Genomic DNA, 19,956 nt, shown 5'->3' with positions numbered 1-19,956 from the left:
ACCATAGAGACGATAGAGATTGTATGTACTTGTTCATAGTAAGATTAAACTATATATCACCTGATTTGCAAGGTTTTTTTAGCTGTTCCTATATTGATTACTGGAATACTATTCAAATATTTTTTTATTATATATTAAATAAATGCTAATAGAAAATTAAGCACACAATTAAAATGTGGCACTCTAACCATAGCAACAGACAAACGTGATCAAAAGTCCCCCAAAAGACCCTTGTCTTCAAACCAGGTCCAAGCAAAATCACAAGCTGGTAATATTTTAACAAACCACAAAGAGCTTGAACAGGTTACACCTCAGATTGCTGCTGATGCAATTCGAATGCAAACCTCTTACCATTTGCCAGCTCATGCAGACATTTGCAAATATGCTGCTTTGAGATCTGACCTGCGTGTTAAGCAACACAATTGGTTAACTGTTAAACAGTATTTCTAACTCGAAATAAGAAGTGTTTAATGCAATACAGATGCATTAAATGGACCTTATTTATCCTCTGTGGGGCAAAGACCAGAGCAGTAGTTAAGTAGCTGATTGACACATGTATTGTGTTGCCACACTACAAGGGCAGTGGGGCAGCATAGTGATTAGGTGGACCCACCAATCCACCATGACAGCAAGCATCTGCCCTGCTGAAGTGTGCTTGAGCCAGACACTGAATCCCTGCCAGGTACAGAGAAGAGAGCTACAGTCTGGATCATATACACCCATCCTGAGGATGGAGGCAGGCCAAACACACATTTGTTAAATTAATATTCTCCTTTAGTTATATATGCAGTTTAAGGCTGATTATTGATAACAACAATAACACATTAACACCATATTCCAGTATTACTCACCATATTGATGGCATTTACTGGACCAATGCTGTTGACAAACATGTCTGTGTGGATCACTGTTGGTTTGACTGCAAAGAAGCACAAGACAATCCATTTTAGAGATTTAGCAATGATTTATCATACATATGCACAACAAGTTTCAGGAAGTTATTTATCAGTTTTGTCTACATCATCATCAATGAGGAAAATGAGGGACATAATCTCCCTATTGTGAATGTGTGAATACAATGTTGCTGGAAAAAATCACTGCTCTGCTTACATTTGATCTAATACACAGCTAAGACACACAAGACAGGTGCATATGATGAATTCATGCAAAATAAAGTTTTGAATTATTGCACTGTCTGCAATAAGTTCAGTGAAAACACAATGTTTTGTTAGGGACTTTCATCAGGCATTAATCTCAAAAATATGAAACAACATCTTTATACTAAGGATAAATGTACTATGAACTATAATATAGACTAAGCTACAGACTAAAACAATCAATTGAAAAAGCATTGTTAATATGAGACAAACAATATATTTTAAGAGCCCTTAAACACAATCTAAAACTAATAAATAAAAATAATAAAAATGCAAATAGAAAAAGAAAAAATAGGTTCAATGCAAAGAAACATGGTTTTTGTATTACAATGAATCCAATAGGGGAGAGGAGGGGGGATCCGACAACAAGTTGGAAAACATTGTTCACGAAAGTCAATGTGTCTTCAAATGAGGACAAGGATAAAATAATCAACTACTGTTAAAGAAATGCTGTATGAAGTAAATTATAAAATATTGCAAATACAATTATCAAGCTAATATTTCAAGTACAAATTTTAAGCACATTTAATGTCTAGAGAGTTTGAGATATATATTGTTTGTCTCCTTTCAGGAAGGTTTTTAATCAAATATTGATGTTGTAACTGTTTGTAATTTGGTGTTTGATTCTTCAATTGGTTGTTGCAACCTGGGGCTTCATTAAAAATATTTTTTTATATACATACAATATTTTTTTTCCTTCATTTTAGGTCCACTGTGAACGCTAATGACATTCAGTTCACTCAAGATTTTACCAGGTCTGAGATACATCAGATAGTGCTGATGAAATAGCAAGGAGACTACATCAGAGCCTACAGGGCCAACTTTATCTTTAAACAGGCTTCCTGCCAATGTCAGAGAACCACATGCTTTGCCTGTATTTACAGCCGAACTCCTGTCCCATTTACCACAATACCTGTGTGCCCTCTGCAACATCCCATCCATCCCTTTTCTACCATTCTACTGTATGCTTCAGGCCTGTGAGCTCCTCTTGATAGTCAATCAGTTACTGTCTCTTCTCACAGCCCTGTTATTGCCCGGCGTTCCCAAAAAATGCACTTTAAGGTTAGAAGTGCCTCGTAAATATTTTGACTTGACAAGATTTGTGGGAAGATTACAATTCTTAGACCAATAGAGATCACCAAATATGCCACATAGAACAGCAGTTAAATTGGAAACTGTTAAATGTTGCATGTTCATCTTCCCATGTATTCATTTTTATCTCTGCGTGTGCACCTGCGTACATCTGTCCCCCGCCATGCATAACATGTCTTGGTATCTGCTGCATACACCAAGTGATATGGATAGACAGACCTCAGACAAAGTATGACTGAGGACACTGGAAAGCTTGGTGTCACATCGACACCCATGCTCTGTCAGAGCCTCTAAGTCAGCCTGGATCACTACACTTTGCTATGTAATGCGTATGTTTATGGATGACTGGACGTTACATCTGAGAGGACAGTCAGGTTAAGACTTGATGTGGGAGCTATAGTGAGTGTAAGAGATAGACAGAGGGAGTAAGTGCAGGTTTGCATCCATTTTTCATGTCAGTCACAGGCATAAACACACAAACACACACACACATACACACACACACACACACACACACTCTTGCTCTTAATGGTTCGTACTTGATTGCATATAGCACAGTGTTGCTTTCGGACAGATATATAAGTGAGTGGCTAGGAATACTAGTGCATATTATTGCGTTGGCATAATTAGCATGTATGTAGACTGTAACTGTGATGCAGAGAATATGTAACCCATTGGATTATTAGTAAAATCACATAAAATAACAGGCATGGCATGAATAGAATATTAATAAATAAAAACAAATGTCTTATTTTATACAGCCAACTGGAGAGGCCAAGTAGATGGCTTTCATAAATGTGCCAGTGAACATAAAATGGCTGTGCTCCGATTTTTTAACTTGCTGTCTAAGAGGACATAATACATGCCAACACACCCACCACAGGCATCATGCATCCTGGTACCCGGGTGATCGAATTAATTAATAGACTCTGACCAAATTCATCACCATGCATTAGCAATAATTTATACCTATTAGTTAAACTCACTGTACAGTAAATGTATGTCTCTCCATAATTGTGAATTCTCAAATCTGTTTATTTTCTAGAATGCAATGATCTTGATCAAAGCCATGGATGTATTATCTCTCTCTCTCTCTCTCTCTCTCTCTCTCTCTCTCTCTCTCTCTCTCTTTCTCCTTCTCTCCCTCTCTCTCTGTTCTACTTGCTTCAGTTTTCATACATACAGTAGACTCCAGGGGCATTAAAATGAAATGAGCATCACAATGGACTTCAAAGGGAGACTGTGGCACAATCAGCGATGAATCTAAATCCATAGCTTTTTAGAGCTCTAAGGAGTGAAGGAGAATCTTTGCTTTGCCTTGGTATGCTTGGTAGGTTGATTGGTTGGTGGTTCAGATGACAGTATAGCCAGCTAATTATAAACCCTCTGTAGCTGTGTAACATGGCAGCAGCTGGAATACCACCATTGAGTGAGCGAGATCATAGCGTGTTTGAAGATGATGGTTAAGACGGTGGCAGCCAGCCGCCAAGCTACACAGTGGCTCTCTGGGTTGAAGTTGCACCTCAAAGCAGGTCTTAGCTGCTTTTCAATTTATAGCACAACCCACTTCTAAGTCTTGAAAATAAAGATCCGGCCCTTCATGAAATGTGTCACATTATATGCAGCATTGTACATATTGGACAGTGTGTGGAAAAAACATGAAATCAGTGTAAAGGATTCACTATATACATCCATGTTATTCAGCTGCTTTCATCTTGTGCCACAATTTCAGTCAATTCATTAGTCTTGCTTTAAAGCTGCATCAGGTCAATTCTCTGCAGTGGTACCTCTGGCTTGGTCATTTTTTCCCCACCTAAAATAACTGGCCGTGTTTGCGGTGGGGAAGCCAGTGAGGGATTGTACCCTTTTTGTTGCACTAGGGATGCCTATTGTTAGCCGGGGTGCCTTCAAGGAAGGGTTTGGAATCTGGGGGAGATAGGAAGAATCTCTCAGTGGCAGGTTTGAAGAACCAGCTGATGAGGTAGCACATATACTCCATCCTTAGGTCAACAGTGGAGGTGACAAATACCAATGACAAATACTACAGCGCAAATTAGAAGAAAACAGGGAAAAATCCCCAAAATTGTTAATGGGTAAACATTCAGGCCAACTTGGTAGCGGAATGGTTACGCCACATACCATAACCCTGCAACGTCCCTGGTTCGATTCCCCATTTCCAGTCTGTCTGGTGTAGTCTACACGTTCATCAATCCAATAAAGGCGAAAATACCACCAAAGAAAATAGCCAAGTTTAAATGTTGGTGGCTCAATGTAGCATGAACACCTAATTGAAAACATGATATTTAATTTACAAAACCTATGTAATAAGTTAATCGGTTCATTGCAAATAATATAACTTAAAGTTTGCAATAGGGCTGTGACAGTATTGATTTTCTTCTTACGAGAGCGGCGTAAGTTAGAGCAAGAATAGCAGGTGTCTTAAGTGAGTGACGTCAGTGCCTGTGTGGTCACGCAAGGAGAGCCATCGGTGGGAGTAGCAGATGAGTGTGGCTGTGATGAAAAGCGAAATGAAAAAGAGATAGCAAAGATGTAAAGTGTGTTAAAACTGAACAATAAAACAACAAGCTTGAGCTTCTCATCACACAGTGGGTTCAGCTGCTGTCAATGCTGCCGGTAAAGTGAAGGGCGTCACCCCCAAAAAAACATTGGCTTATCCCTTACAACATATGTTGCAGCATATTGTTTCATATGTCATATGTTTTGCTGTCATTTATGGTTGCACTGCTTTCTCTCCTCTCTGTTGATCTATTCCGCAGACAGTTCAGGAAGTTATATTGTCAATAAAGTTACAAAAGAAAAAAAGTTTGCCGTCAATGCCGAGCTCAGACTCTTTTCAACACAGTGGTCTAGCAGCTGAGCAGATAGAGGGCAGGGAGGGCGACTCGGTAGTCCACTTGTTGCTCTCTCTACCAATGTAAGCTGTTCTGTTTTAAGCTACAAAACATGCATGCAGACTAAAATTCAACCGTGCTGTTTTGTTGGTATTAAGCTATAAGCAGAAGGAAACTCCGCTAGCTGTTATGCTAAAGTCCAATGGTAAAACACTGCAGTGGTAACGTTAATGTGTCCACCTCAGCTGAGAATGGAGAAATGTCGTTCCCTTCCCTATCGTGTATTATAATAAATGTTTCCTGTAGAAATGATTCATAATAATTGGACACACAAAAGAAATCCCCTATATATTTAATGGACTGTCCATCCTCCTGTGCAAAGCTGAAGTGACGAGCAACTTAAGTTTTTTTACTCCATAATCTCTTGAATATATTGATAGAAGTCGATGAGGATAAGTAAACAATAGTTATTGTTTTCATTATATTTCATATCACACAACATTTGTTCTCCTGTAACCTTCACCAGCAAAAAGTTAAATAAAATAAGAAATGTGGTGATGGCAGTGATGATGTCATCACCTTGGTAGTGTCACATCACCACTGGTATTGCGGTGATGCGGTTATCGTCACAGCCCTAGTTTGCGATCACTTGTTTTGGCAGACATACTAAAAAAGGGGTCAATATTTTGTTCTTTGGAAGGATCACTTTGTTTCTTCTGTGTAGTGTGCAGGTTGCATATGTCAGTTGCTGTTTCCTTATTCCTGTGTGTGTACACCACTACAAGACTCAACACTTAATTTAGGAAAACAAATGGTAAATGTCTCAGCTGTAACTTTGTGACACAGACTGATAAGACTGGGGCATTTTTCCAAACTATTATTTGCTGCTTCAATACAGCACTACTTTGTGCCCCTACAATGGATGTAGAAGCGATTCCCTGCTGGCATATAGAGTGGTAAATCTTTATCATTCTGTAAGAGTATGTGACAGATTCTGACTTAAACCAGTTTTCCCAGGAATACTGACCCATGAATCAAGTATTCAAGGGTACTGAATATCTCCCTATTCTGCTCTTGCAGATGGACGTGACAGGCTTTAGGATATATGTGCGCTTGTGCAGACAAGGAGGCCCTGCCCAGCTGTCTGTCAAAGTGAAGGGAGTAAGCTACCATACTTGTCAACAAGACAGGGCTTGTAGGACCATGACGGACTGCTATCCCGACCATAATGCACGCATGTACATAAACACCGGCACACACTCTTTATAGTCAGTCCGGCTGCCTGTCAACACACAACACAAAACAAGCACACATAAAATAGACACAGGCAAACACACAAGGACACCCTGTACCATCCAGTGTGGCGTAATAATTAATTGTATGCTGTGCATGTTAAACCCTGCGTGTTCAATTTCTACAGCTAGTGAATTGGCCATCCAGTGCAGCTGGTCTTCCATTGTCATTTCATGTCATTACAAAGTAATTATTCCTTATCATTTTACATTTTACATCAGATATATTTAAATATGTATCAGGTGGAATGCCCAACATTATTATTTCCTTCCATTAGAGGTGAGGCAAACTTTGTGTTTTGAGTCTTTGAAAAGTCATGGGTCCCTTTAAATTGAATGCCATTTAAAATGTAAGAGTTGGCCGGGTTGGTTCAGTGGGTAGAGCAGGCGCACATATACTTGGAGGTTTATTCCTTGACGCAGAGGTCCAGGATTCAAATCCGACCTGTGACGATTTCCTGCATGTCTTGCCCTTCTCTCTCTCCCCTTTCTCACCTAGCTGTCCTGTCAAATAAAGGCGCAAAAGCCCCAAAAAATAATCTTTAAAAAAGAAAATAGCATGTAAAAGAGAAGTAGTAGAGTACACTTAAAGAATAATGCATGCTTTTAAAGTGTGTATTTACATATTTCAAATAAACTTTATAACATTTAAGAGCAAGCTGATCAACTGCCAGATTTCATATTAGCTTTTTGGCATGTAAATAACAGCAATATTATTAACTAGAAAGCTACAGGTGATATAATCTGCCACTGGAAATGTGTCATTTAAACCAGTTAAAGCAAAGGGTCAGCTCCAGCTAAAAGTAAGAAGCCTGCAAAACGCACCTTTCCCTTGTGTTTGTGCAATGTGACTGGCTGCCCCCGGATTAATTCAAAAATGTAACTGTAGTTAGGGAAAAAGTACTTTGTATAACATTATTTTTAATCTTTGGGCTTTGGAAGAATATTAGATTACAAGCCGTCAGGCTAGAGTCTAAGTAAAGTAACGAGTCACTGGTGTTGAGGTCAGACGTTTTAAACTACACTGCTGTTGTGTGAGATGCCACTTTTTGAGGGAAATCTATGACCTCTTGGGCATATAGAACCCTTTGATAGCCCACTAACCTAACCACAAGGCTGTTTTCTCAGCTCCTGTTTTTCAAATAAAAAATGGAATCTGTAAGTATGTGCACATAAAGTACAAGTGCCACTAGATTTGTTTTTATAGTATCAACATGTCCTCTCAGTGTGCACACGTGCCTTAAGATCCCTAATTGCTTTTTTAGGGCCCTATCTTGCACCCAGCGCAGTGTCTTTGCTAGTTTAAGACCGACGCAGTGCTGTCAATTTCCCGTCCAGCACCCATGTCGTTTAAATAGCAAATGCACCTGTGCCCATCTTTGTGCCCATGCGCTGGTCTAGGATGGTGTGTTCAGGTGAATTCTTGGCATATTGCTATCTTGAGGCAGCGGGAAGTGATCATGCCATTGACCAACAAAAACCTGGTCTAAAGTCAATAGCGCAGCATTTCATTGTTATTTTAACAGCAAATTAGTAAAATGCACCTAGGCTTATACACAGCGCACGCACACTATGCTTGTTACACACACACAGGGAAGCGCAGTAGCACACAAACATGCAAAAGATTACAAATAAAAATATTACGGTGCAAATCCGCCATCATAATAGCAATGCACCAAGGTACAAACGCACCTGGCTTTTAAAGGGAATGGGAGATGACACTGATTGGTTTATTGCATGTTAGGCCCAAAACACACCTATGAATTAATGAAGACACTAAGTACAACCCTTTTGAACCATGCATCCGGCGCACGGACCCTTTTTTCTGCCGTCAAACTAGCAAAAGTGGATTTGGACACACCCTAAATGCACCTACGCCATACGCTTCACGCTGTGTGCTTAGATCGTTAAAATAATAAAAATAAAAGGAGAGTCTCCGAGAAGTATTCCCTTAATATAATGCATTTCTTAGTTACAATTTTGAGAATATATCTCAATAATGTTTAAAGAGTGGTGTATTATGGGAGTTGGTTTACTTTCATTAACAAGTGGTACAGGCTTCACACCGCTGCACAATCATGGATTATCTTCAACAAGTGAGAATATGGCAGGCTCCAGGCTCCTTTTAGAAATCAGTAGGAACGTCACATATGCCACATCCTTATTTTCTACAGTCAATGCATAAAGTGCTTGGGTAATAGCATGTTTGTCAGTAAATGAGTGCATAAACGTGTTCAATTGCAAATGTGGCCATAAATGTGGGTGTATTTCTTTGTGATTCTGTGACAAAACAAATCAACTGTGAAAAATCAGCGCCCACCTCCGATGTCAGGCCTTAGTTTGTTGTCATATCCGTCTAGTAGGCTGTTTAGGATGTGTGTGACGTCACTCTCATGCACTTTGGGAGTCAGCACCCACGTCTTGTTAGCCACCTCATCATCGTCATCAGTCTGGAAGGAGCTGCAGAGAGAAGAGAGAAAATAAATGCATGTTATCAATAATTTATTTTAAAAAGAAAAGCAAGCAGTGTTGTTCCTAGTGTGCTCTGCTTTCTTTATGAACTTATTTTCAGGGCTTTTCATCACCACATCATTGTGACTATAGAGACCAACCGAAATATGTGTGATTAATCTTCCCTTTCCATTTTGTTTCTGTTATTTCTCGTAAAACGTAGTTGCACCACTTTAAAATGCTAATATCAGAAATAAAGTGATCATTTTGTAGGATTAACAACTACTACTGTACACATTCAGTGCAACACCTTAATGCAGAACATACATTTTCTCAATTTTCTCACACTGTAAGGTCCCACTGTAATAAGTACCAGTCTACAATATACTGTTTGTTCACTGTGAGATGTCTGAATTCCTGGGGCCATGCTATCTTGTGCATATATCATAATTTGCAAAAGAAATGTCTCTTCAAACATGCTTCTTTAGTTTGATTGAGATTGATACTCCTATCAAATATGTTTACTTAATCTACAGCCCAGAGCATTTAGTGTTTTGGTGAAGAACCCACCAGTATTTCAAGACCAATCCCATAATGCATTTAGACCACATCAGATAAGAGTCAAAATGTTATCTGATGTTTGATGTGAAAATTAGATATAAGGGTTGGATTTATTTGCTTCAGATCTTTGAATTCCCTGCATGGCGATACTTAAAGTGCTCATATTATGCTCATTTTCAGGTTCATAATTGTATTTAGAGGTTATACCAGAATTGGTTTATGTGGTTTAATTTTCAGAAAACACCATATTTTTGTTGTACTGCACATTGCTGCAGCTCCTCTTTTCACCATGTGTGTTGAGCGCTCTGTTTTAGCTACAGAGTGAGACATCTTACTTCTGTACCATCTTTGTAGGGAAAGGCACATGCACAGTAAGTACTGCTAGCCAGTCAGTCGCAGAGCATGAGGGAGTGCCACGCTAGCAGCTAGGCGAGCATTATAACGTGGGTTACAAAGTGACGCACATTCATCACGGAAGTAAAGGCTGGACTACAATAGAGCTGTTTGGAGCAGTTTGTGAACAGTGTTTTCTGTTGGAGATGGTAAGTGCCTTTGGGATGGACCTTGGGATTTTTCACTTTGTAAACTTATAACATGCATAAAAAGATATATAACACAATAAAGGAAAGGGGAAAACCCAAAAAGCATAATATGAGCACTTTAAGACATAATCCCTTGGTTCTGTTATGTTCAAGCCATAGAACACTTGCAAGAAATGCACAAATTACAAAAGAACAAAGCAACCATAGCCTGAATATGGCACAAGGCTCATACATAGTATATGCTCATCTAAGAGGATATAAAATAGAAATATAGATAGCTTATGGCTGATAGGAATTATTCTTTTTCTGAGGCGACGTGCCATTATATGATTTTAAAAAAGAAAACTCATTGTTTGAGTTTTACACTTTTTTTGTTTATTCTCAGTGGAACCTAATCAATGCATATTAGTGTGCACCAACACACCAGCTGAGAGCCACTATCGTCTATCTGACACATCTCATCATTAATTTTGTCCTGGACATCTTGTACACAATTTTCCCCCATGGAGAGGTTATGCTAATGTTCAATTTAAGTAATGTGGTTCGATAGTCAGCAACTTAGTTGACTGATGCTACAGTCATGCAAACATACCCCAGTTTAGACAGCTGATCTTAGCATTAATGTCAAGTAAATTGGACGTAATGTTAAATGCCCACTTGCAGAGATTCATCATGAGGACTCACAAATGTCTTTTTCTATTACATTTGAAACAAGTTCAATACTTGGTCACTCTTTCAAACTGAGATGCTTTGACTTTTGTTGGCTTCCATCCAGGTGGCCTGCTTCCTGCCGAAAAGCTGTTTGACAAATCTTCTCAATAGAGGGAGCAATTTTAGACAATTTTCACTTAATAGAAGTTGGAATTTGACAAAATGGCATGGCCAACAAGGTTCATATAGTAAGAATAGACAGACCAGTTAATCTTTTTTTGATATCATGTTAAAAAACTTTTGTAGATTTTTCTATTACCAATTACCAGATTTGTCAGCGTTGTAGTACCACCTACAACCACATACATTCTTAGTGACTTGGGGCCCTATCTTGCACCTGGCGCAGCGCAGCGCAAAGCCCAACGCAAGTGTCTTTGCTAGTTTAAGACCGACGCAGTTGTCAATTTCCCATCTAGCGCCCACGTTATTTAAATAGCAATGCACCTGCGCCCATCTTTGCGCCCATGGGCGTGCTGGTCTTACAGGAAGGTGTGTTCAGATGAATTCTTGGCGTATTGCTATCTTGATGCCCCAGAAAGTGATCGCCCCATTGACCAACAAAAACCTGGTCTAAAGTCAATAACGTAGCATTTCATTGTTATTTTAACAGCGCATTAGTAAATGCGCCTAGGCTCGTGTACAGCGCGAGCACACTATGCTTGTTACGCACACACAGGGACGCACAGAAGCACACAAACATGCAAAAGATTAAAAATATAATATAATATTACAATGTGAAACAGTCTTATGATATGATCTGCTCGCACGCTTTCACTTCACGCACAAGCAGATCAGTTTCTTCTCCTGAAAATCTCTCCTTCCTGCTTAGCAAATCCGCTATCATAATAGCAATGCACCAAGGTACGCGCCTGGCTCTTAAAGGGAATGGGAGATGACACTCTTGGTTGTTTGATTGGTTTATTGCATGTTACGCCCAAAACATAATTATGATTAATTAAGACACTAAGTACAACACTTTTGAACCATACGCCTGGCACACAGACCCTTTTTTCTGCCGTTAAACTAGCAAAAGTGGATTCGTATATGCCCTAAACACACCTGCGCCAGGCGCTTCACGCCGTGCGCTTAGATCATTAAAATAGGGCCCTGGTTGTTGATTGACCAATGGGACATGCCTTTAAACAAATGTGTAGGAGCCAGGTATAGTCATTGTTGAACACCTTTTTGGTCACTAACGGCAATTGGGACATGTGTTTGGCGGTGGTAGCAATAGGGCTATCATCTATTCACTAGTTTAATTTTTTCTATGGATGAAACGGTGGTCATGAGGGACATCTTATTTTTGCTGACAAATATAGGTGACTATCTGAAACAGGCTCAGTAGGAGAGACTTACCTCCCGCTGTGCGGTGTATCGCTGTTGATACCCTTTGGACACTTTGTATGCCCTTCAAACACTTATCTTGAATGCATAACTTTGTTTTTCCTGCAAATAAGACTACAAAACAGCCACTCAGCGACTAATTTTTATATAGTGGCTTATAAAATGTAAGAATTGCATACAGTATTCCTACTATTACTGTGAGGCCCAGAACCTCAAGAACCTCACAACCTCCACAATCATCTTTAATAACAGCTAAAGCTCTTCTTTAGTTTTCAACTCTGTTAACAAATTGCATGATGATAAAGTTGAGGAACTTGACAGCAGAACTGTTTGTCGATTCGTAAATAGGGTTTTAAGGGCCCCCAAAGCTTCAGAGAGCTGGAAAAGACAAGCCAATTTTCCTGAGAATACTTCTCACCTCAACGTCTCAAACTGTAAGGACAATGATGTCTCAAGAGCCTCCGACCCCAAATACCACCACAACGATGCTGTAAATGTTTTTCCTCCTCTCCCACAAACTAGTGTGATCTTTGTAAATGATATGTCTGGAATGAAGGTTAAGTGTCTGTCACAATAGATATTTGTCAGCTTTGAGACCTGAATAGAAGATGGAGGTATGACAATGCATTGTGCGAATTAATATGCTGACAACAACATGCTGCCATCGTTAAGGACTATAGTATGTCAGGAGCACTACATAATGCTGTCTGCAGTAAGAGGGAAGATGTGTACTGCCAGAGGGCAGTAGTGAAATGAAGGAGAAGAGTAGACGGAAAAGCATGAACGTGATGTTGGTGAAAGAGACTGTGGGCCAGATTTATGCACATAAAAGCACAGAGCAAATGTGCACTGGATCTTTTCATTCAATTTGTGCTAGCACTATCCGAGTGTAATTAGTGTGTGATTTACTAAGGCAGCAGTTCATTATGCAATCAGTGCCTTCTAGACGTGTTTGGTGCATGAACAGTAAAAAAAAAAGTGCAGTTCGGTCGTGGGATTTTCATAGGTTTAGCAACCTCAAAAGAATGTAAAAACAAGTCACAAGATAATGTTACATGAAGTCGTGACAGTATTCCAAAATACTCACTAAAGCTTCAATTAAACTAAGGGCAAAAATTATTTAGGCTTCTATTACCGATTACATTTTAATCTTGATATCAACTTTAAGATGTTTGCAAAAGTACTGCAGTAGAGTCATACTACTGTCCAATAAACTGAAATAGCAATGGGCTGACAAAAAATAAAAAAATAATAGACATCTTATCTATAAATCTTTCTTGACTAAACATGAAGGAGCAGTGCTTCTATGCACCATATATTAAAACTTGAGGTCTGCTCCAAATTTCAGTTCTTTCAAATCAGTACGTACAGCTTTTCCATTTGCCATTGCTTTTTATTAAATTAAATCTGGGACTATTTATTCATATATTTCACTATACTGTTACTGCATTACAATTTTGATGATGCTCTTAAATCTGTTTCACAACTTTATTGTACCCTTTTTGTATGCATCTTTTACAGTAATATATCATGTCATAGTGTTTTAAAAAAATATATTTAACCTAAATAACTGATTTATAGAACACCGTTCAACAACAATGCAGTTTAACTTGCCTTGCCATATCAAGAGTTCAATCGGTATCTCCGTACTGCAGCAGTTGAGTGAAAATCAACTTTTTGTTAATGATAAACTTAATGATAAAAGCACAACTCCCAATCCCTTGTTTAGTTTTAGAAAATGGACAGATATTGTAATTTATTGCTCTTTATTTTAAAATAAATGTTCTTCTTGTTTTTAAGGAAATTGTTAAGATTTTTATAGAATACAGGATAATTAAAATGTATTTTTCCTACTACAATTTTCTCTTAATACACCAGTGTAAATGTACACACATTCTTTGGAGGCAGCTTTCATGCAAACCAAGGACCTGGGTAATATACGATTGAATGTGCAATCAACCACATATCTCCTGCTATTTGTGTGAGCTTCCTTGGTATACAAGGAAGCTCACACAAATATCAAATATGCATAAAGAGAGGCCTACTTTACTAATTACATGAAAGTTGTGCCTCAGATGAAAGAAAACTTGCATTTGTGGGTATTTGATAAATAACACAAATTTGTTCAGGCACACAATGCATCAGAAACCAGATTGAGACAAAAGACAGAAGTGATAGATGGATAGATAGATACAGATAGAGAGAGATTCTAAGAAAGAAGAGTTTGGAGAACCGGCCAACAGCATAGAAGAGCAACAGTAAAACAGTTGGGGGCTTTCAGCCAAGCTTTAGAGCAATGAGAGAAAAATAGACTTCTAAATGAAATAATAAAGAATCAGTAATAGTAAGGGGGAAAAAAGACACAGTTTCCATGGTAAAGCACAAGGATAGAGGCCCTGATAGCTTTCTCATGTTCTTAGGCTGAAATAATGTTTTGACCAGCACTCTTCCTTAGACTGCATAAAGTGCCATTAAGTGTCATCCATCTCCACCACAACACTAATGCCTAAAACATTAAATCGTAATAGTTTTACTCAGGTGGACCCTTTTAGATATGCCTTACTGGATATTGTAAAAAAAAATATATTATGGGAGTATCTGTCATGTATAGATAGATAGATAGATAGATAGATAGATAGATAGATAGATAGATAGATAGATAGATAGATAGATAGATAGATAGATAGATAGATAGATAGATAGATAGATAGATAGATAGATAGATAGATAGATAGATAGATAGATAGATAGATAGATAGATAGATAGATAGATAACCAAGCCCGGCAGTGAAGGGTGTAAGAACTTGAAACTTGCTGAAAGGTTGCTGCAATTTCATCATCTGTATTCATCTTGCAGAGTAGATCTCTGTGTATATGGAAATGCTCCAAAGACAAGCAGATCAAAGGAAGAGCCATGTGTTCACTGCAGGCAGATCTGAGGTTTTGCCTACTAATTCAGTACCTGAAGATCCACAGAGAGGTTTGTGACAGTGTGTGTATGGGTGTTGTATGTGTGCATGCTGTTATGCGTTTGTGTGCATATTAGTGTTTGTTATTCATGCATATGTATGTCCGTGGCTGTGTATGTAATGATGGACAGGACTGGAGTTAAGTGTTCTCATCGAGGAAAATCTGATATTTTAATAGATTCTACACCTTCATCAATGTATCACCATCATCAATAAACACTCTCATCTGCTCTATATGCAGCTGTCAAAGCCTCCCTCTACTATTAAACAGATCTCAATTAAAATCTCATCTCAGGTTTCATGTACAGCAGCAGAAAACTGCCCTATCCTCTGCAGTTGTACACATTCATGAGATAGTCTAGGGTAATTATAGCAATACCAGCTACGGAAACAGCTATGTGCCTGCCATTAGCATCTACATCAAGTTCCCTTGAGAAATCATCTTTGCATGTTTTAAATTGTAGCTAATAAAGCAACCAAATCTAACGAATCCTCATGCTTATCATCAACCAACATGAAATTGGTCCTGCACATGGCAACAACACAACAAAACACTCTTGCACATCACATTGTTGCTACAGCCCTCTCACAAGCTCCGTTAATAAAACAAAATAACACAATACATTGGCGACTTATTTGTTTTAATTAACAAACTGTAGTCATTTGTGGATGAATACTGTGTTTCTGCTTAATCAACCAGACTACCAATTTACAATGGGCAGTTATGGTACTCACATGCAGGACTGTTAACAACTAATCACCTGGACTATGTCAGCCTGCTCTACTTAACTGACCTCTGGTAGTGAGAACCAGTATATTTACAGGTGCCACTCAGTTCAATGTGAATCAGGTCACAGTGATAAGCTGATATTGGCATACAAGGTTGATTTGTCAGTGATCAAGTACAATAAGGCAGGTTAGGCCAGTTTGTAATGTTGCCAATGTTGGAGTATTTAAATGTGAGGTCTGACTTAAAGATGATGTGAACAAATCATCAATAACTGCAGCAGCAGCAACATAACATATAAATAAGTAATTAAGATGCTGCCTGATGTTAATGGATTAAAGAGCTTGTCAATCATTAAGGGGGTGATAGCAGCGTCCAATTCTGGGTGGGGTGAGCTTTACCGTTTGCATTTAAATGGCAGTGCATTTGCCTTTATCGAGTTTTATATGAACAGGGATATTGCAGTCAGTCTACATTTAATGCAACATTGAGTGTTTAGAATTAACCTAAATGCCGGCCATACATATTACCATAGAGGGAAACAAAACATCAGTGGACTAGTTTTAAAAGTATCCCTTCTTTACTCTAGTATCCTCATTTACCTGCTGTGTACCTATGTCCTTAAAAAAGAAATGCACAAACCCTTTTGGACTAAGGGTAGTAGCTCTATATTTATCCACAGGATCTCCTACAATAAAGACAGAACTAGTGAAAGCCATAGTGAAAAATGAGAAGGCATGTTATGTACCAATATTCATGCCCCTACTTCAGGTTTCTTGTGGTACTTACTGGTCCGAGTAAATGGGAGTAATCACCAGCACTACACAACTATCCCAGAAATCTGAAATCACTTAGACTTAAAACCTCCTGGGTGCGGAATTTGACAGATTATCTAAACCAAGAGGCAGCTATGAGCTGTGACTGTCATCTTCTACTGTCCTGTCAAACTGTCTTAAATCGAGATAGGAAAAAAGAAGATTGACATCTGTGTGCTATCATAAACATTTTAGGAATTCTGAGACATGAATACATATGATGTCATTATGGGATACATGACAGATTGACAGTTTGTACATCCCAGCCTTTTTCCAAGTGATGACAAGAGGCAGATAGTGATTGAGGGTTTGATTGAGTCCAATACACTGTATGTATCCCATTTCAATGGATGGAAGGAACTGCACTTACTAATAAACAAGTATAACTGGAATGCAATAAATGGCATGCTGGACTCAGGATTGAATTCATAAAATTGGCATCAAATTTGTTCTCTTCTGAAATTTGTCCCACATCATGCACACTTATAGCAGCTCAAAAATAATTCTACAAATCTATATTATTTTGTTATCAGTTGCGATTATTGTTATGTACCATATTCATTTAATGTATTATGTCCATAGCATGTTCTTGCTAGCAAGATGATTTTAGACAGAAATCAACCCTTCAGATCCAGGAGTGTCATGTTAAACAACTGATGAAAAATGTAAAGTCACTTCATAACTATTTGTTTAATTTACAATTATGCCAACTGCTGTTAACTGTGTGGGTGGATATGTTGTTCGCAAACTATCTGTTACTTGTTTAGCAAGAGGACTTTTTGTTAGGTTGCTGTTGGATGATCTCTTAAGCCACAACTACGGTACAATGCAAAACTAAAAACAGTAATTGTAGTGGGTCCCAAATGGTGATAGTGTAATGAATTTAATCTGCCACCTAAAATGCTGGAAGCAAATTGCTGAACAGTAAACAGCAATTGGCACAATAGAAAACCTGAGCAGAGCACTTCCTCACTCTGATATCATTACCTCCTGTCATGGCCATAATACCATGGTTTACAAACTCTCCTAGTGGATCATGGGCCTACATCTGAAGTATAATTATTGACTGATGGAACTATATGCCATAACATGTGTAACAGAATGTCTTCTACTTCTACTTGAGGATTGACTGAGCACTGGGGTTAATGTATGGTGAATAACACAATCACTACACATAGTAACTGCCAATGAGTCACAAAGTAGCATAGATTACTGAAAGCATGCCAGAGGCCTTGAGAGATTTCTTATGTAAGAGGTCTCATACATGAATCACAAATGACGTCCAATGCAACTTACCGAGCAATCGCAATCTTCTAATTGTTACATAATACACTTGTATATAAAATATTTGAAAAGAAAACACATCTCCCTGTCATTGGTGGTTAACTAGGATTGAGCCACAAATAGGTATATTCCATTTTTACAGCTATTAACATAAAGAGCTCACTTTTGGCCTTGTAACGATTACTTTAGAAGCACCCAAATGTCACATCAAAGTTCATTATGTTTCAACCACTCATGCACAACTTATACAAGCCATAACTTGCCCATTAATCTCAATTCTGGATTGTATTCAGTGGGGCAAGGTGTAGTGTTTACTCAAGCATATTGTGAACACTACTTTTGCATACAATTAGAGAGACACACAGGCCTGACAATGAAGGCTGGGCAGGGAGCCCTGAGGTTGCGATCAGCATGACGGTGATTGAACGTCAACTGATTTATCTGCCTCCATTTTTCACCCTCCAGCAGCACAAGACAAAAGCGAAGCGAGAAGCCTAGCCATCCTTCCTCTTGACTTCTCTCATCTTAGTACACGAGACTGCCTTGACAGGGACAGCCAAACAGCTTCTCTCAACAAACTCAAATCTGCACCTCAGTTAAAGCTGAAATGGCAGTCCTTTGCCTGTGTGTGTGTGTGTGAGCAAGACAAGGATGAGTCCATATGTGCTATCCTTGTCCTTATTGTGCCTTTACACTTGTATTATCTGTGTGATTGTCTGCCATTTTGAAATGCTTTTTTATTTCAAATACGTGGTATCTAACGTACCCTCATTCACACTCATGTTATCTTTATTACAAGCGACGGTTTGCATAAAGCTATTCGAGTTCGGCCACATTCGACACCTGCGTTTAATAATGAGGCTTTGGCTCGTAGAATAGACTTGATCCTTAAAGACAGCTTAGCAGAGACTATATGGAGCCTTAGCTTCAAGCAAATTAGCCTGCCACTATGCTATTTCTAACTCTGGACAGATTGTGTGAGATAGGCTGCTGGGCTCTTCATAGACATGCTATCTGTAAAAATGCCCGGGATTAAATCATCTGATTTCCACAGCCAGATCTTTAAGACAGTCTGAAGCTGTTCGTCGCTTTTGTTTTCTGTCCAGAAAATACACTATGATGCACGAAATCTCACAGCAATGCGATGCATGTGTCGCTATGGCTATCTAAAAAAAATAATATCACACTTCCATGTCGAACCACAATTAAACGTGTGATATATACACTACATGCCTTGGTTTTCTAATAAAACTAGATTCCACAAATCGTCCAGGATCCCACTAAAAGCCGGGTTGTGTTGGCATTTAAGGGAGGCACCGCAAAATGATGTATTGTTGGATTAAGACAAACGCTATCCAACAAAGCCGAAATAGAATCATGTTTAGAGAGGACATATCAAGCATTAATATCTTACCTTGTAGGGAGATTAACGACAATAAACACCCAGAGAAACAGCTTCAGGGAGAGGGAAGGCTTCGCCATTGCTGTCGAGCATTTGGAGGCTAAATTTGGTGAAGCCATCATCACCATCTTCGTTCCCTCTTTATTGCAGATGGACGTCTCCGTCTATTTACTGTGTTTCCTCTCTACGATACATTACGCACGTTAGCAGTAGCGGGTCTGTAAATCTAGACCCGAGGCGGACGTGCGGTGGAGTGAAATCATCCAAAACAAACTCGATGCGAGTCGAAAGCTTGATTTCGCGTCGCTTGTTTTTATTTATTTATATATAATATTAATTTTTGTTGCGTGTCTGTTGCCGAATCGTCAGCCTAGCAGGGCCTTAAAAACTGTCACAGACGGCGAAGCCCCCCGGAATATGCTACTCTAATATCGAGCAGCTGAAAAAAGAAAAAACAGTGCAGTCTCAGTCTGAATGCAGATTAACACTGGGGTCAGAGAGGAACTGATGCACGTTGCTGCAGCACGGATCAACACATGCGTGGTTTCACCAAGCGGAAGCAGAGATGCACAGAATAGTGGAAAAAGCCTTAGCTTGGTGCTACAGGAAAAAAAAAAGTGGTTTTATTATTTACTGCTAGGACACAATCGGTGTATGCCACGTGATGACTGTTAAAACATCTATTTTTTTAATATGATACAATATGATAACATTATACTATGTTAAGATAGTGACGATGTTAGTATTGGCTGCTGTC

At 38.8% G+C, this 19,956-nt stretch overlaps 1 protein-coding gene across 3 annotated transcripts in view; it reads right to left on the bottom strand.

Annotated features, from left to right (window-relative positions):
• The window catches only part of gabrg2 (gamma-aminobutyric acid type A receptor subunit gamma2), a 64,949-nt gene extending 45,240 nt beyond the window's left edge, over positions 1–19,709 (bottom strand). For 2 of the 3 annotated variants that reach the window (XM_039777657.1, XM_039777658.1), the window contains exons 1-3: positions 19,212–19,708; positions 8,714–8,853; positions 852–919 (exon numbers count right to left, since the gene is read on the bottom strand). In XM_039777657.1, coding sequence (XP_039633591.1) covers positions 852–919; positions 8,714–8,853; positions 19,212–19,327 — 324 coding nt within the window. In that variant the 5' untranslated portion in view covers positions 19,328–19,708. Of the gene's footprint in view, positions 1–851; positions 920–8,713; positions 8,854–19,211 lie in introns of all 3 variants that reach the window. The other variant, XM_039777659.1, reaches the window with a different exon arrangement.
• Between the last annotated feature and the right edge of the window lie 247 nt (positions 19,710–19,956).

This window comes from Perca fluviatilis, chromosome 16 (genome assembly GCF_010015445.1).
Source record: "Perca fluviatilis chromosome 16, GENO_Pfluv_1.0, whole genome shotgun sequence".
Classification (NCBI taxonomy): Eukaryota; Metazoa; Chordata; class Actinopteri; order Perciformes; family Percidae; genus Perca; species Perca fluviatilis.
Note: the sequence above shows the minus strand (reverse complement) of the source record. Positions and strands in the feature narration are given on the sequence as shown.